This window comes from Siniperca chuatsi, linkage group LG24 (assembly GCF_020085105.1).
Source record: "Siniperca chuatsi isolate FFG_IHB_CAS linkage group LG24, ASM2008510v1, whole genome shotgun sequence".
NCBI classification, from domain to species: domain Eukaryota; kingdom Metazoa; phylum Chordata; class Actinopteri; order Centrarchiformes; family Sinipercidae; genus Siniperca; species Siniperca chuatsi.
Genome location: NC_058065.1, coordinates 3,083,811 through 3,100,909, shown reverse-complemented (window position 1 = coordinate 3,100,909; position 17,099 = coordinate 3,083,811). Strand labels below are relative to the sequence as shown.

The 17,099-nt window shown below is 39.6% G+C and overlaps 2 protein-coding genes across 3 annotated transcripts; one reads left to right on the top strand and one right to left on the bottom strand.

Annotated features, from left to right (window-relative positions):
- Positions 1–3,500: 3,500 nt before the first annotated feature.
- On the bottom strand, positions 3,501–17,084 carry LOC122871843. Its single transcript, XM_044187289.1, has 4 exons — positions 16,898–17,084; positions 4,791–4,862; positions 4,243–4,654; positions 3,501–3,865 (listed from the first exon to the last, which is right to left on the bottom strand). Exons 1-4 carry the CDS (start codon positions 17,066–17,068, stop codon positions 3,801–3,803), a joined length of 720 nt encoding a protein of 239 aa, XP_044043224.1. The 5' UTR covers positions 17,069–17,084; the 3' UTR covers positions 3,501–3,800.
- On the top strand, positions 9,734–12,970 carry LOC122871841. Of its 2 annotated transcripts, none has more exons than XM_044187286.1 (2): positions 9,734–10,509; positions 10,558–12,970. In XM_044187286.1, the coding sequence occupies exons 1-2, from the start codon at positions 10,201–10,203 to the stop codon at positions 11,686–11,688; spliced, it is 1,440 nt and encodes a 479-aa protein (XP_044043221.1). In that variant the 5' UTR covers positions 9,734–10,200; the 3' UTR covers positions 11,689–12,970. The 2 variants fall into 2 exon arrangements, with proteins under 2 accessions (XP_044043221.1, XP_044043222.1); XM_044187287.1 differs by having other exon boundaries at positions 9,734–10,516; positions 10,565–12,970.
- Positions 17,085–17,099: the final 15 nt, after the last annotated feature.

Here is a 17,099-nt window from a genome sequence, read left to right as displayed (position 1 = left end):
AAACACATTACACATGCACATTTAGAATATAAACAGTGCCTGCATATAAAGAAATAAGCAAATTTAGCTTAATTAAATTAAATTATACTAATTATATACTAATTATACTAAAAAATATATGTTTATATCAAGTTAAGTTACCAAAATACTAACAGCATCATCAGGGCGGCGTGTTGCCTTCAGGTGCTCCGTGTAAACTTCTCAGTCCTTCATCTTTAAAAGAGTCTTTGAATTTTTGTAAATCTAAGAAGAAAAAAACTTTGGCCATGTAATAATTCGGATGCTCTTTCTTTGAACTCTGTAATTATGGCTTTCTTTGTTCTTGGTTTCATTTTTGTTCAAATGTTCGACCCGCTCTACTTGAAATATTGAATGTTTCATAAGCCTGTATGGGTCTGAAATAAATATTAAAGGGAAAAAACAAAACAAACAAACAAACAAACAAACAAAACTTCTCAGTCCTTATTTCACTCTGTGCTAAAGTTTAGGCAAGTAAAGTCAGGTTGATAGGTAAGTTTCTTTGTTCATTCTGTACATTTCCTCTTTCTTTCTCATGTTTTTCAGAGTGTGTTTGAACTTAATGTAAGGCAGTCTTTTTCCCTTTTTTCTTTTCTAACAGGTAAACCAAGAATTAAAACCAACAGCAGCAGAAAGTTATAAACAGAACAAAATATGAGACAATGAACAAGGTGCAGGCTCAGTTGCAGCACTTACAGGCAGCTGTAGTGGATGATTATTAGAAATGTTCTTGATGTTTGACTTGCAGGTGAACACTGAGAGTTTACATCGCGACCACGTGTGAGAGAATACAAAAAATAAGAAGCAACTTTTATATTTTTCAATGTTTTGGCTGAAAATATGAATAAGTCAGGGTAAAATTAGTAATTAGTGCCACAAATACGTGTTTTGGGCTTTTTTTTTGGTTGGGTTTCGTAGCAGTTTTGGTCATGTATAATTAAAAAAATGCAGAAATTCCACTAAAAATACAAACAGGTCTCCTTTTGTTGATTAAAGCACAGATGGATATCATAAAGTATCTCAGTCAGAAGCGACAAGACTGATGGTTTTCTCTGTCGGTGAGAAGATTACGTGTCTGACACCTGTTCAACAGGACGACCTTGTCATTCGACATGTTTACCGTGCAGGTTGGAGAGCTTCTGTGAACACGAAAACATAACCAGAGGCTTTCATGTCTGTTTTTGCAGAAAAGACTACCAGTTCAACTGTTCTTCGGTCACACAAAGAGAAATATGCTTGTAGAATTGTCTTATTGAGGAGACACTCACTAAAAATGCAACTGAAGGATCCACAAAATAATTTATTATTGAGCAAACATTTGCAGAAAGACTCTGTTTTCATTATTCTCGGTTAGATGAGGTTATATGACGGCTTATTTATTGCAGGTTGAGAAGTAGGAAGTCATTATTTGATGCCTCAAGACCAGTGTATTTGCTTTATTTTGAAAAGTCAGTTTGTTTCTGATCTTTCAGTACAGTGACTAAACTTGACCTATTGTAACCTATTATATTATTATTATTATTATTATTAGACCTGTTATAATAACATACCCTATAACAAAGCCAAATCTAGTGCATCTCCAAAACTGTAGAAAACAGTCATACTTTTAGTTTATTTTTTGTAATTTTACATTTATTGTAAGCTTTCTCCAATAAAAACTATATATTCATGAAATCCAGGATAAACTTAATATGAAACCCAATAAAATATATACATATGTATATATATATTATACATACATACAGTATGCATACCATTTTTGTTAGTTTTACTTTGTGAGTAAGTGAATATTCATTCAGCCCAACTGCAACAAACATGTTCCTTTAAATATTCTTAACATTAAATATTTAATTCCATTAATGAGTCCCTTACAGTTAGAACACATTCATTTTATATTATTTTCTGAGACTACCTGAAACAAAAACCTTCGTTTCTTACTGAAAATAAATTACATCTTAAATTGTAATAAAAATACACTTTATTTCTCAGTTTGGGGTTATTAATAGGCTTAAAGTCCAATTTTACACATAAAGTTTACAGTTGTAAACTCTTCTGTGGCTGTGAAGGGAGCTTTCCAAAATAAAAAAATAATGCTAATGATCAATAAAAGACACGATCAAGTTGCATTAGGGGAAATGTAGGATCCAGTGGTTTTGGAGCATGACTCATAAAAATCTGGATATTTCTGCTGCTTTGATTTTCTTTTCCTTTCCTTTTTAAATCTCTTTTGAGTCCCCAACTTTATGGAAATGTAATACTAAATCACTGAGGTACTCTTAAAAGTAATCAAGCACCTTTAATTACACACATTTAATTTTTCTTTACAAAAAGAAACTGTGCGTTTAATTTTACAATTTAAGATGTAATTTAAGTACAATTTTCAGTCAGGTGCCCATTTTTACACTGAAATCAGTTTTTGCTTGCTTGTAATCATTCCTCCTGTTCACACTGTCACAAATTTGGCAAACAGACAGACAGTTCGGGTGACTCACGCGCTCTCTTTAGTCCACCCTCTAGCCTGGAGCGCAGGCGGGGGCGGAGCTACACCTTCCACACCTGTCACCCTAACTGACACTGCAGCTCCACCCAGAGGTGCTGGCTGCAGCGCTCTAAAACCAAGAGGCTCCCGACAAGCTCAAAAATCTAATTAAATGTTTTTCATCAGAGGTGGTTAAGTTTGGTCTGACAGGAAAGACAGGACTGCCTGGGAGACTTTACTCAGGGCGAAAAGGACTCCTAGTGCTACTTTGGGCTTTAATGACCCCTTACTCAGCCCATACTATAAACAAAAACACTGTTTTATATACCTCAAATGTCCTTAATACTCCATTATTATTCATTAAAAATGCCAGGGTTGCTAGGCCTGTCATTGGTGTTTAAATTTTAGTTTTTTTATTCATGGGTTGATATGGGCGCTTTAGTAATTAAGAGATATTTTATGTAATGTATGCATTGTTTACAGGGTTAAGATGTGAAAACAAACAACAATAAATATATTAAAAGTCTGTTTAATGACCCCTTACCTACATTTACCCAATTTGACAACTAAATTAAATCTTTTTTGAAAAGTAAATCAGAATTAAAGGTAATAAATTGCTTTATTTAAAGTACACTTAAACTGAGAAGTAAAGGATTTAGAAATCTGAGTAGTTTTTAGGGAGATCCTGTCTCTCTAAACTTTCACTTAATCTTTAATAAAGCAGTCAGCAGGGTTAGTTTGGAAATGAACCCTGAAAAAAAGGTAAAAAAGCTAGTAAGTAGGCCTTGAGTTAAGATTTTCTTTCTTGTATTCAAGGCACACTTATGGTCTCAATAAATAATGAAAAACTAATCGTTAATAGTTTCATTAAATTTGTAATTAAGCAGTAAACAGTTTGGGGGTTATTTGACAAAAAAAATTTAAACTCGAGGTTCATGTATTAGTTTTGTCTGGAGCTTTCAACCGTCGGCCACCGCAATGAATGTATTCGTGACTATTTTCATGTCTTTTCATGACTTTTTATTTCATGTAAGTGCAGAAATACAGCGTTAACCATTTTCATTGCAGTGCAGTTAACTATTTTAGCTTTATGCAGTTTGCTTGCCTGCAGCCTTCTTGTTGGGTAGTTTGGCGACTTTCAAAGGCTGCAGGCAGGTTGACATGTCAGTTTCCTTCACAATAAAACGACCAAAGCTACTCCAATGAGAAAACAAAACACAGACACTGCGCTAACAATGGGTCCAGTATGACTACATGGCAAAATCCTAAGAAAAAATTAGGCCTAAATCTTTTAATGTTTCTTTCAGAGGGAGAGTACAATGGCAGGTGGAGTTTCAGAAGACGTTTGGTGGTCAGTGTGTCTGCTGCCTGGAAGACAAAATGAGACAAAACAAAGTCAATTAAGTATAATACAGTCACATTTAGTATTTCTCTGCTGCTTATTTAGTGGATTGCCACATCTTTAGGTATTATTTATAAAAACTCAGCTTCATCAGGCCTGTGTGGGTCTGGTTTGATCAGATTTAATTGACAGCGAACAAACAGCCAACTGTCATCTATTCATGCAACTGAGCCCCGCCCACTTCAAACCAGCGAGGAGAGCGCAGAGAAAAACACCAAAGCTGACGTTTGTGATGGGAGGCAACCAAAACTAGGCAGAAAATGCTGTGTTCATGTATCGCTGAGAGTAAGAAGCTGATTGAGAGAAAAGGTTTTCAGGGCCTTTAACAAACTTTGCATCTCACCTGTGTTCACCTTTCTAACAGTGTCCTCGTCCTTGTCCGCGCCCACGACCGCGCCCTCGGCCATGGCCATGCTTGTGCTCACGCTTTTTATCATGGCCACAGTGCCCGTCATCGCTGCCGCTGTCACTGCTCCCACCGCCGCAACCGTGAGGGCTGTGGTCGCGTTTGTGTTCACGGTCTCCATGGCGATCCTGATCGCAGTCAGGGTTGCGCTTCTTGTGTCTGTCCTGATCATCTTTATGGCAATCCCCTCCGTGGCGATCATCTCCCTTGCAAGCATCTTTTTGGCGGTCTCCTCCACAGGGAGCATCTTTGTCATGCTTGCCTCCGGAGCCCTTGCCCGCGTCGCAACCCCCGCGAGACCCCTTGTCCCCCGGCTGAGGGTCCAGGTTGTAGCCGGAGGCGGGCTTGTCTGTTGGAGCACCAATCAGAAGAATAAGTCAAATAAAGTGATTTGTTTTATGCAAAAAAAAAAACAAAACAAAAACCTTTTTACTTGCGTCTCTACAACAGAAAATAAAGTTAAGAAGAGATAAAGTGCATCTTACCTGAACTGGGGTTGAACATTTTCTGTCGACGGCGTTAGTCTTTGTGGCAGACGACTCCTTAATGATGCAGTACTAGATAAAGAAAACAGGGAGGTGCCCCTTTACAATTCAGTTAAACCAGTTTGACTCAAACGGCATGTTTGAGTTCCACCCTTCAAGTTTGGAAAAAGGCTTTTGAAGGCTGAAGGCTCCTGTGCAATATACTCTTTTCAGTTTAAAATTCCCTATTTACTGATATTTATCCATACCTCTATTACTGCTGTGCAGTATCCTCCGTCTCATTATAAATAAGCTACACTGAACTTGACAGTTCATGCACTATGACTTTATACCGTATTATTATCATCAACCGGTAAACCCACTTTGTCCCTCACACTTATTTTATTTTATACTTATACCCACTTGGTACTTAATTAATCTGACCTGTATTATAGTGTATTATATTTGATTTGCTTAGTGCTTCTCTTCCTGTGTGCACTGACGTGACAGTGAGCTGCTGTAACAAAAGAGTTTCCCCTCGGGGATCAATAAAGGATTTCTGATTCAGATTCTTCTGAACTTTTTCAGTCATACGAGTCTTTCAGTTTAACATCTAATGCAACTCTGGTTTGCTTCTTTTCTCGATGTGTTGTGCAAGTTTACTCTTCTGAGAACAAAACAACAACAACTTTGTTCCAGATTTCTGCAGCATTTGGTTTTCTGTTGTGCTCAGCTAAGCAGAGGTTCAATGTTGCACTAAAATTAAGTTAAATTGATCTTTTCAGGTTATCAACAAAAGACTAAATATGTCACTGCCTTGCCAGGAAACATACTTATCAATTTTACCTTGTTTTATTTAATCAAACTCTTTCAAAGTACACAATACTTTCAAACTTTTAACGTTGTTTGACAAGTTTTATCTGAACTCCCATGCAAAACTTTTCTAACGACAGAAGATGAAACTGTGCTTACATGAGCAGTCAGCAACTGTAGCTTCTGTGAGTGGACAGACGACGCACTATGATTAATACGCACTGTCACGTGAAATCAGGTGTTGGATGTTTGTTGATTTGATCCTCAGCCAAACCTATTATCACCTGCTCTTCATTTCAAGAGAAGAAGAGCACGTCTTATTATTGTATTTGTATTTTGAGGAATTTATACATACTGCAATAAAGAAATGCCAACACCTACTAACTGTTAAAGGATCATATACGTGATTTGCGTGTTTTAGACCATTTAGTAAATGTTTTACACAGAGATAAGAGAAAAGGCCAAATTATTTGAAGCGTTGGAACTTTATGCATTGTTTTTCATTTGTGTTATATAAATAAGACTCTATTCTCTGGTCCCTCTAGTCTGTATTTAATTGAACTATTGAACAACAACAACAGCGTAAACAGGATACCAATGTCCCAATCATTTAAATGTATAATGTTAGTGCCAAATGTTTCCTCAAGTTACTCAGATCTCTAATCTAATCTCGGTCAGCACATTCTGACAGGTTGATGCAGGGCGGACGCCAGATATGTATTTAGCATATGTTACGGGTCCGGTCTAGGGGGCAGACCCGCACAGAAGAAAACCCTGAATATCTGAATATAATATAAGAGACAACAGGCAGGGAGCTTCGGTTCTGTGCAGCCTCGCTTCATTGTATCTTTAATCACAAAATATTCAAAAAGCATTTTTCAATATGTTGTCAGAATCTGCCAATCTAACAAAAACCATCTGGTCTTTCACACTCAAACAGTTCCTACCAGAATGTGTATTCATTTTAGAATTAACATGCATCTCTGTGTTTTTATGCTTGTACACAAGCTAACTTGTCTTGGTCTGCACATTGACACATTTTACACACCAACATATTATTACAATAAACGTAGTTTTTACAATTCTTGAACATTACTTTCTTAACATTACAACAGATACTCAAAAAGTGATATCTGAATACTACAACCATGTACGAGATACTACTTATTTCGCATGGGAGTTTGAATTGCGGAGGGGCACCGCCATGACAAAACCTTGTGTTCGCCTGAGGGTGACTAGCAGAACTTAAAACAAAACTTTTATGTGGTCTACCTTTGCAAACCCACTCTTACGTTGGCTATAAACAACCAAAATAGTATACAGTTCTCTTGTATACATGTTTATGTGTGTTTTACATTATATTACCTGAATATACAGGAAAATAAGAGACAACAGCCTCGCTTCATTGTATGAAAGAGAGCGGCACAATCCCTATCCAGAAGGGCCTGGCTGCGAGGCCCGCCACTGGTTCACTACACTGCCCCCTTGTGGCGCACCCCAAGAACGCAAGAGTACCTCACAATTAAACAAAAGCATGTTAATAAATCAATTCAATGAGGATTTAGTGCATTTTATCGGTGAAGGAGCTACTTATAAGTGTAAATAGACATCGTCCAATTATAAAATAACATAAAATGTGACACATAGAGCATGACGCCTGCTGTCGACCTGCTTACAGAATGATGCAGCGCGAGAGCAGGGGACATTTTTGATCATTCACGCGTAATGTCAGTGGCAACTCTGTGATACCGCTGCCTTTAAATGACGGTGAAATAGCCGCCTCTCTCTCTCTCTCTCTTGTGTTACACTGTTTTAACTGAATGTTGGCTGAGCTTCGCTGGATGGAAGAAGTCTTGGACTGTCTTTTCTGCTCCTCTCTCGTCTGTTTGGGTGATTCCAGCGGCTCCACCAGACTGGCTTGACATGATCTATGCATTGAGGAGGGGGGGCTCCTGTTGTGGGTCAGAGCCATTGGCTGGCTTTATGTCTCCAAGCAACTTTCTTTATTAAAACAAACAAAAACAAAAAAGGAAAGGGGGTGTTAAATAAACACCTGTTCCGAGAGGAAGCTTTATTTATTCCAGTGCAGGGAAGTGACAGCAGGGACTGTGTGTGGTTCTGAATATATATCTTTAAACCCAATTCTAAATAATATAATAATATTGCATACACAAAGGTATGCATGTTAACGGGAAATAAACTTGCTCTACAGTTGAACGTACACAAGCAGATTCTCACCGCACACAAAGCACAGTAGAAAAGTAAAAAGGGGTTGAGTGTCATTATTGCAAGTATGTGTTGCTTTTATTGTATAATATGTAGGCGTTTTCAGGCGATTTAATGAAGGTAAACACTTTATCTTCGCCGAGTTAAAGGCAGTTGGTCGTTCAGAGGTTTAAAACAAATCTGAGGCAGGTAACAGACTAACACGAAATCATACACAGACAGGAAACAGGAACGAAATTAAACTGAAAACATGACGACTGCAACGACAGGACCACTACAGCGTATACAGTACACACTGGGGCTTAATGGGGTAAGGAGGGACAGGTGTGCAGGCAGCAGCAGGGTCAGGTGAAACTCAAGAGGGACACCTGGTGGACAGATGTGACAATTTGTACGTCTTCCCTCCTCCTCCTCTGTCTCTAACAGAGTAGCAGTGTACCTGGACTGTCCTGCTGGCACTCTGTCCTTCTACAGATACCTCTCAGACACACTGATCCACCTCCACACCTTCCACACCACATTCACTGAACCTCTTCACCCTGCATTTGGGTTTAGGTCTGGGTGTTTTGGTACCTCAGTGTCTCTTTGTCAGCTGTGAGTGTGTTACAGTGTGTTATACAGTGAGTCCAATAAGAATTCAGATAACACTTACTTTACTTTGGGCCCACACTTACTGTAGATTGATCAACACGGCACTGAAATGAAGCTGAAGATAAGGGAGGAAGACATATTGACAGATAGATTGAAGACAGATAACTCCAGGTCACCACGATGTGCCAGTATATTATCGAAATGCTAAGATTTGATGTGATCCTACACTGCCGTAACCCATAGATTCAATAGATGCAATATCATAAACAGCTGTGCAGTCTAATGCAACCCGATAAAACAAGACTGAAATGAATCCAACCTTTGTGAAGATGTTAATATTTCAGAATCAGAATCAGAAATACTTTATTGATCCCCGTAGGGAAACTCTTTGTTACAGCAGCTCGCCTTTACGTCAGTGCACACAGGAGAAAGTACCAGCAAACAATATGATACACTATAAAAACTATAAAAACAGGTCAGAAAATAAATTAAGTACCAGGTGGGTATAAGTATAAGATAAACTAAGTGTCACGTACCAAGTGGGTTTACCGGTTGATGGTGATAGTACAGTATAATAATACAATGGAACAAAATAAGTAATAAGCAGAGGTGCATGTACTGTCGAGAGTAATAGAGGTATATGTTAGAGTAAAATGTACATAAGTTATCCCATTTATGTTTTGTTCTTAGTGACCTTTAAAGTACACAGCAATGCTGTGTGTATATGTGTGTTATTAAACTTGTGTCTGTGAGAATAACAGGAATGCACCCTGCCATCCCATGGCCGACAGGGCAGGCTGACACCGTACCAGATGGTCTCGAGAGTAGTGGCTGCTCCAAGGCCGCTCTCACGAGATAGACCTGACAACACCGCTTTGTTTCTTTTCTTATTGTAGCAGTATACACTTCCCCCACCCTTTAGAAAACTATGTAACAGGGAATCTCCTAAACTGAATAAAAGAGGAGGCTGCATAGATGCACTTCAGAGTGAGTAGGAGATGTAACTGAATGCATCTATGCTTACTCTCCTCGCGAGTAAAACTTAAGTTAATGCCTTTGTCTTTCTTTCCTTGTATATGATTTAAATGTTCTAGGTGTCTTGAACCTGACATTAACTTGGTCCTTCGAGCCGGATTCCAACACATCCAGAGTTTCCAGTGGACGCGGAGGATTCCAGGAAAGTCTGTGGCCACAGCGGGCCCCTAGGTGGGCTCACAGGATCCCTTTGAGGGGAACTGGGGTTCCTCCTCGTCGGCTGGAAACCGAGGATTGACGGAATCTGGAGGAGTTAGACGAAAGGCTGAGGACGGCGGAGTCCTGTCGCTGACTTAAATTCCGTGAGTAGGTTTTAAGTTAAAAACCTGTGTGACTGCGGCTGTTTAGCGCGTCAAAAGAAAAAGCCCTGAGGATTCAAGACCCTATCAGGCAAGAGAATAATTCGGGTGGGACGGTGGAATCACATTTTAGTGAGACTAAAAGTTAAAACTCCATGGTAAATTAGTAGGCCTCGAAAGTGTGCGAAAAAGACGTCTGTAAATAAGCAAACAAAAGTGTGAATGATTGTGTGAGTGAACGGAGACAGGAATACCATTTGGTATTTTTTTCTCATACCAAAGCAGTGGGAAAGAAAGCAATAAACCTTACAGGAAGCAAAGGCAAGAATTCTCCACTCGCAAGAGTTGAAGTGAGAATTACCTGGAAAGGTATTTTAATTATTGCCCCACTGATAACATCCCAACGTTTAGAACACCCTAGGTGTTAACCCAGCGTTGGACCAAAATACATAAAAAACAGCTCCAGTATGGGCAAGAGTCAAAGTAAGCCCAAAACTAGGGAGGATTTACAGTGTAAAGATTGGAAGTATATAGAAAAACAGGATCCTGATAAAATAAAATATTTGGATAAATGGATAAAAGATTACGGGTTTAATGGTAAACTAAACATTAAAACAATTAATCTACTACAGGAAACAATACAAAGAAACACTAACAAAGATCCTAAAAAGATGAAAAAGTCAGGTTATGAGGAAACCAAATATTGGATGAAAGTAGCTGAAAAACGTGAAGCTGGAGAAAGAGACAGAAAAAAGAGGGGAAAAATAGGAGAAGTAGATGAGAAAACTAAAAAAAAACAAGTACTGTTTCACAGACAGGAGGATGATGAGACAGGGCCGGTAGGAAGAAGGGCAGAACAGAGAAATGAGGAAGGTGCCTCAGTGGGACCTCCTCCTACAGCTCCACTATACCCTGATATTCCCCAAGAGGACCCCCCTGAGTATGATACCACGCCTCCCAGTGCACTAGGATCAACCCGAGGTACTGCAGGCCTCGGATGGTCTAAGAAATTGGGAGGACTTTTGTCCCCAACTAGTCCTCCAGCCGTTGACATAAAAGTAGCAGATGAGTATCCTATGATACAAGTAGCAAATCCAAACATGGATGAAGGCCAACCACCAACAATCGTTGTTTATAGAACTTGGAACATGAATGATGTTAAAAAAGCCTTAGAGGGCATAACTCCACACAAAGAAGATGTCACCCAATTTGTAATTGACATGGAAAATGTGCGAAAATCCTATCATCTAAATGGACAAGAAGTCCAACAAATCTGGATGTGTGCTCTGGGACCAGATTGGCATAACGTTGGAGGAGATTGGACTCCTCTGAACACAGCAGGTGACGGTCCTCTTCCATGGGACAGCCAACAAATGGCAGTAGGAGTAAACGGTCTGGCAACCAGAGCCACAGCCAGGTTTGGACAAAAAGCAAATTACACTGAAATAGGCAGAGCAAGACAAAAAGACGATGAAACTTTTGATGACTATAGACACCGCATGACTACAGTGTTTAAAATCCATTCGGGACTGACTGACGACAATAATGACCAAGGAGTTTACAGACAACAGTTGAAAAATGCTTTACATGCGGGCTCAAAAGACGCAATCAGAAGCTGGGTGCAGAAGCACTACATTGGACTGTCTACCAGTACCCTTGATGAATACATTAATCATGCTTTGCACGCAGAAAAAGTTGCTAAAGAAAAAAAGAAAAAGACAGTAGGAACGTTTTTTGGTGAGGTAGAGACTGAGGAAGTGTTTTACCCTGACCAGAATAGAGAGAGAGGAAGAAGCAATAGAGGGCGTAGATTTCATAGAAAAGGACAGAGAGGAGGCAGAGGCAGAGGAGGTTTTGGACAGAGAAACAGACAGAGAGAAACAGGATGTTGGAACTGTGGGAAAGATGGACACTTCGCTGTAGATTGTCCAGAGACTAAACAGAAAAGCTTATGAGCTTCACACTGTGACAGTTAATAGTTGAATGTCTGGACGGTGTTATTATTGAAAGAAGTGTTTTTCTTTAGAAAGTAGCATGTTGTGGAGGGTTCAAAGTGTTAAGAATGAGAGATTTAGGATTAAGTTTTAATGGGGGAACGTATTCATGAAAGTGAGGAAGAAAGCATATGGGAAGTTGACCAACGTCTGAGTGTTTATGGTAAACTAGAGATATCCAAAGTAATATTCTGTAGCTCTGTAGTCGCCTCAAGAAAACTGTGAACAGGTGCATACATTGAAAATACAGAATGACTTATTATTCACCTGCATAGGTCTGAATGTGTTTTAAACTGAGAGTATTGATTCATCTAGATTTAAATCTTTGAGTAACTGGTGGCTGTTGTTGTGGCCAGTTTTAATGTTCCATTAATAAGTGATACAGTGAAAAATATTATAAAACAAATAATATTGTGCATTAATGAAAAGTGACCAAAGATAAGGTATTAAAAGCAGAACAATTACCCTCACACTGCTCTGCCCAAGCTGCAGAGATAGTGGCTCTAACAGAGGCATGTAAATTAATGAAGAATAAAGACGCTACTATCTATACAGATAGTCAATATGCATTTGCTACAGTCCATACTTTTGCACAGTATTGGCAAAATAGAGGAATGATCACATCCACAGGGAAACCAGTAACACATGCAAACCTCCTATCTAACTTACTCAAGGCAGTAAAGTTACCTAAACACCTCGCAGTTTGTAAATGTGCAGCTCATACCTCAGGGACAGATCAAGTATCACTAGGGAATGCATTTGCAGACAAAACAGCCAAACAGGCAGCCGAAGGACAGATAAAAGTGCTTATGCTGACCTCGGACACTGATATGACTGATACAACACTCCAAGACATGCAACAAGCACCACAGAAAGAAAAGGATTTGTGGGTAAAACACGGAGCACAACTACAAAATGACATCTATGTATGACCAGAGAATAAACCAATCCTTCCACACAACCTATACAAATGGTCTGCAATATTGAGCCATGGTGTTACACATGTCTCAACAGGAGGGGTGGTATGGATTTAACTCTTATTCAAAAGATTTTTGTAGAGCATGCTTGACCTGTGCTAAGCACAATCCTCAGGGAAACTTAAGACCTAGAAGAGGGCGTTTCCCTTCACCACAGTATCCGTTTCAAGCAGTACATATGGATTTTATAGAGTTGAATCAGAGTGAAGGAAAAAAGTATTGTCTGGTCATAATAGATGCCTTCTCTAAATGGGTAGAGCTGTTTTCAACCAAACACCCAGACGCATTAACAGTGGCAAAAGACATAATACCCCGTTATGGCATTCCGGGAAAAAATATACAGTGATAATGGAGCACATTTTGTAAACCAAATGATCAAAAAAATAGGAATAATGTTTCACATTTATCTAAAAAACCATTGCGCATATCACCCTCAAAGTGCAGGATTAGTGGAACGCATGAATGGCACTATAAAAAACCGGTTAAAGAAATGTATTGAAGAAACAAGGAGACCTTGGACTCAGTGCATAGATTTAGTGAAAATGTACATCACCATTACAGCAACTTCAGGTTTAACTCCATATGAAATGTTGTTTGGTAGACCATACAGGCTGCCACAGTTTAAAAATCAATGGGAGCTGAGTGAAGAAACCAACCTAGCAGACTATATGAGAAAAATGTTAGAAAAACAAAAAGGAAAACAAGCTGATGAAAATCCTTCTGCTTCTCAACAGGAGATCCAGTTAGTGGAACCAGGAGATTGGGTGCTGATACGAAGCATTAAGAGAAAACATTGGCACTCTCCCAAGTGGGAAGGGCCTTATCAGGTATTGTTGAACACTCCCACAGCCATAAAAATAGCTGAAAGATCCACGTGGGTACATCTTACTCATTGCAAAAAGGTCATCTCCTCCGACAGTTCCGCAGAGAAAAGTGACTCACAGTCTGATAATAGGGTGGACTCAGGTGTGTAGAACCTGAGTAGACCTGAAAGTCAGTGAAGTATTTTCAAGACACCAGACTCATTAGAGGACACTCTCGGGGAAGATGGCGACTAGATGGATAAGCGATGCCATTAGGTGCTGGGGAGTGACAATCGTATTCATATTAATTTTTCTTTTTACCTGGTACTTATGGGAAGCTCCTGGGACTTCCCTAAATAGCACTCATGTTCCGCCCACTTCATCCCAAGGTGTCACCCAACCACATGCTAGAGTAAAAACGTAGAGTAGGCTATTACCACACAAAAGACCAGTACAATGCCCAGCGAGTGGAGGCAGAAACGCTCCTCATCCTGGCGCTCCGATATCGACCCTACATATATAGATGCTATAGGAGTTCCTCGCGGCGTACCAGATGAATATAAGATAGCAGATCAGGTGGCTGCAGGGTTTGAGTCCCTGTTCTGTTGGTGGTGCACGATTAACAAAAACATAGACCGAATCAATTACATCCATTATAACGTACAGAAATTGGGCAATTGGACACAGAGTGGGTTTGAGGCTGTTCATGGACAGCTTTCCTCCACGTCACTGATGCCATTCCAGAAACGCATAGCTCTTGACATGTTGCTTGCAGAGAAAGGAGGTGTGTGTGCTATGTTCAGAGAGCAATGCTGCACCTTCATTCCTAACAACACTGCAGCAGATGGCAGTCTCACCAAGGCCATAGAAGGGTTGAAAACTCTGAATGGTAAGATGAAAGATCACTCTGGTGTAGACGCCACTATGTGGGACTCTTGGTTGGATGCTTTTGGGAAATACCAAACCCTGGTGTCCTCAATTCTAATATCTCTAGCAGTCTTTGCTGCAATATTGACCTTATGTGGATGTTGTTGTATTCCGTGCCTGCGTTCTTTGTCAACCCGTCTCATCACCACAGCAATTTCACCTATGGAGGACCGCTTAACCCAGATGTATCCACTCCTGCAACAAAACCGAGATAACGATGAAGACACAGATGAAGAATCAGACCATTGGCCTGATTTGTTCTCTGATCCAGGTGACTATGAGTCGCCCCTGTAAGTAACCTAACACACACTCTGAGTGTAAACATTTGGACAGACTCATAAAAATGATCTTGCAGTCGAAAATCTAGCGAAGAGACTGATTGAGTGATATGAGAATTTGAGAACAAAATGTGATAAACAGGAGGGAAATGTTAGAGTAAAATGTACATAAGTTATCCCATTTATGTTTTGTTCTTAGTGACCTTTAAAGTACACAGCAATGCTGTGTGTATATGTGTGTTATTAAACTTGTGTCTGTGAGAATAACAGGAATGCACCCTGCCATCCTATGACCGGCAGGGCAGGCTGACACCGCACCAGATGGTCTCGAGAGTAGTGGCTGCTCCAAGGCCGCTCTCACGAGATAGACCTGACAACACCGCTTTGTTTCTTTTCTTATTGTAGCAGTATACACTTCCCCCACCCTTTAGAAAACTATGTAACAGGGAATCTCCTAAACTGAATAAAAAGAGGAGGCTGCATAGATGCACTTCAGAGTGAGTAGGAGATGTAACTGAATGCATCTATGCTTACTCTCCTCGCGAGTAAAACTTAAGTTAATGCCTTTGTCTTTCTTTCCTTGTATATGATTTAAATGTTCTAGGTGTCTTGAACCTGACAGTATATAATATCAATAACAATAAATAAGAAAAACTAACATGGGAAAACTAATTGCACGGGAGTAGTACACAGAATATTGCACAGTTATTCAATTATGGCGAAGATGTTAATGATCAATGTCCAGTTTAATGACTTCGGGTCACACAGACTAACACTTAGAGGGAGGAGTTAAAGAGTTTGATGGCCACAGGCAGGAATGACTTCCTGTGGCGCTCTGTGGTGCATTGTGGGGGTATGAGTCTTCCGCTGAAGGTGCTCCTTTGTTTGACCAGCACGTCATGGAGCGGGTGGGAAACACTGTCCAAGATGGCGTGTAGTTTGGCGAGCATCTTTCGAGCTAAAATGCCAAACATTGGCTGGTTCAAGCTTCTGTAATGTGAATATTTGCTGCTTTTCTTTGCGATGGGCATTTTTTCAGTATAGTTTGACATTTCATAGACTAAACAATCAACTAATTGAGATAATAATAATGAAAATAATCTTCATTTTGACCACTGATGTACTGATATTGCACTGTCAGTTTAATCATAATGTTGTATTGAGTTTGGAAATGTAAGTAATTAAATAATAACAGGTGTGCAGGTGACGTGATTTAGAGGTGAAGCATATAACTTCCTCAGTCACTGATAAAAGCCACATGCTGAAATGTTTATATCTGTCTCAGCCTCTCAATAAATTGAGTCGATTTTTTTTTTACTACAAACTTGATATTAGAAATAACTGTTTGCTAAGAATTGTAAAGAAACAATTAAATAGAAATAATAATATTTAGTTTATAAATAATGATGAACAACATCACTTCACATGCAACACACATGTTGCTCTTTGTACTGTGTTTTGATAAGTGCTCTATAAATAAAGTTTTATTATTATTATTGCTCATATAGGGGTGGCCCACTGCCCGATTTTAAATGGCCCGCGTGACTTTTTAATAATAAACTAGAATATGGCTTATTTCTATTAAATTGCACTGTGTGTACATATATACATCTAAAGACTCGATGTATATATTTTACCATTTCTAACTGTTCTGCTTGTTACATCTTAATAATAGACTTACAGATTTACACATAGCATCGTAATCTTTTCAGTGGGCACTTAGGCAACGCACTGTATTAGAGTTTAAAGTATTGAATTCATTTAAATAAAATGTAAGAGCAGCAGATACAGAGTAAGAGTGCCATCAGAGTAACTACAGCAAAGATAACGCTGCAAATCATAATAATCAGTCGGCTCCTGATGGTATTAATACTAATGCAAGCACTTTTATAAATACTGTAGTAGTTTTGAGCTTTGATGGTCTCTAGTGGTCAATGTTAGTAAGTACAACCACACACACACACACACACACACACACACACACACACACACACACAAGCAGCCTGATGTCATGTTTGGACAAAAATCCGGATCATTTAACTGCAACAACTCCAACACTGATACTGACTGTTTCTGCTCAAGGCAGCAGCAGTGTACACTCAGGTGGGACAGGTGGACTTCACGGAAGTTTATGGCAACGACAGGTGTGCAAAGAGGCAAATAAAACTGGCAGAAAGTCACTCACACGCAGGTGCGCACACTGGAGTGGCTGCACCCCTTCAAGTACACACTGGGGCTTAATGAGGGACAGGTACCAGGTGTGCCAGGTGTGCCAGGTGTGCAGCAGGGGCGCGTTGAACGGAAGTGCTGTGAACACCCTGGTGTGTACGCATGATACGGCGGTGTTTATATACATGTTGCTGCTGATTGGGCAACACCTCTGACAC

What these genes read in the sequence shown, in the direction of transcription:
- LOC122871843 (XM_044187289.1), bottom strand. Translation starts at nt 17,068, where the DNA reads ATGTATATAAACACCGCCGTATCATGCGTACACACCAGGGTGTTCACA. An exon ending in AATGTTCAACCCCAGTTCAG is followed by an intron (nt 4,655 to 4,790) that starts GTAAGATGCACT and finishes GTGCTCCAACAG; the next exon opens with ACAAGCCCGCCTCCGGCTAC. An exon ending in TGTTAGAAAGGTGAACACAG is followed by an intron (nt 3,866 to 4,242) that starts GTGAGATGCAAA and finishes TTTGTCTTCCAG; the next exon opens with GCAGCAGACACACTGACCAC.
- LOC122871841 (XM_044187286.1), top strand. Translation starts at nt 10,201, where the DNA reads ATGGGCAAGAGTCAAAGTAAGCCCAAAACTAGGGAGGATTTACAGTGT. An exon ending in GGGGAAAAATAGGAGAAGTA is followed by an intron (nt 10,510 to 10,557) that starts GATGAGAAAACT and finishes AGACAGGAGGAT; the next exon opens with GATGAGACAGGGCCGGTAGG.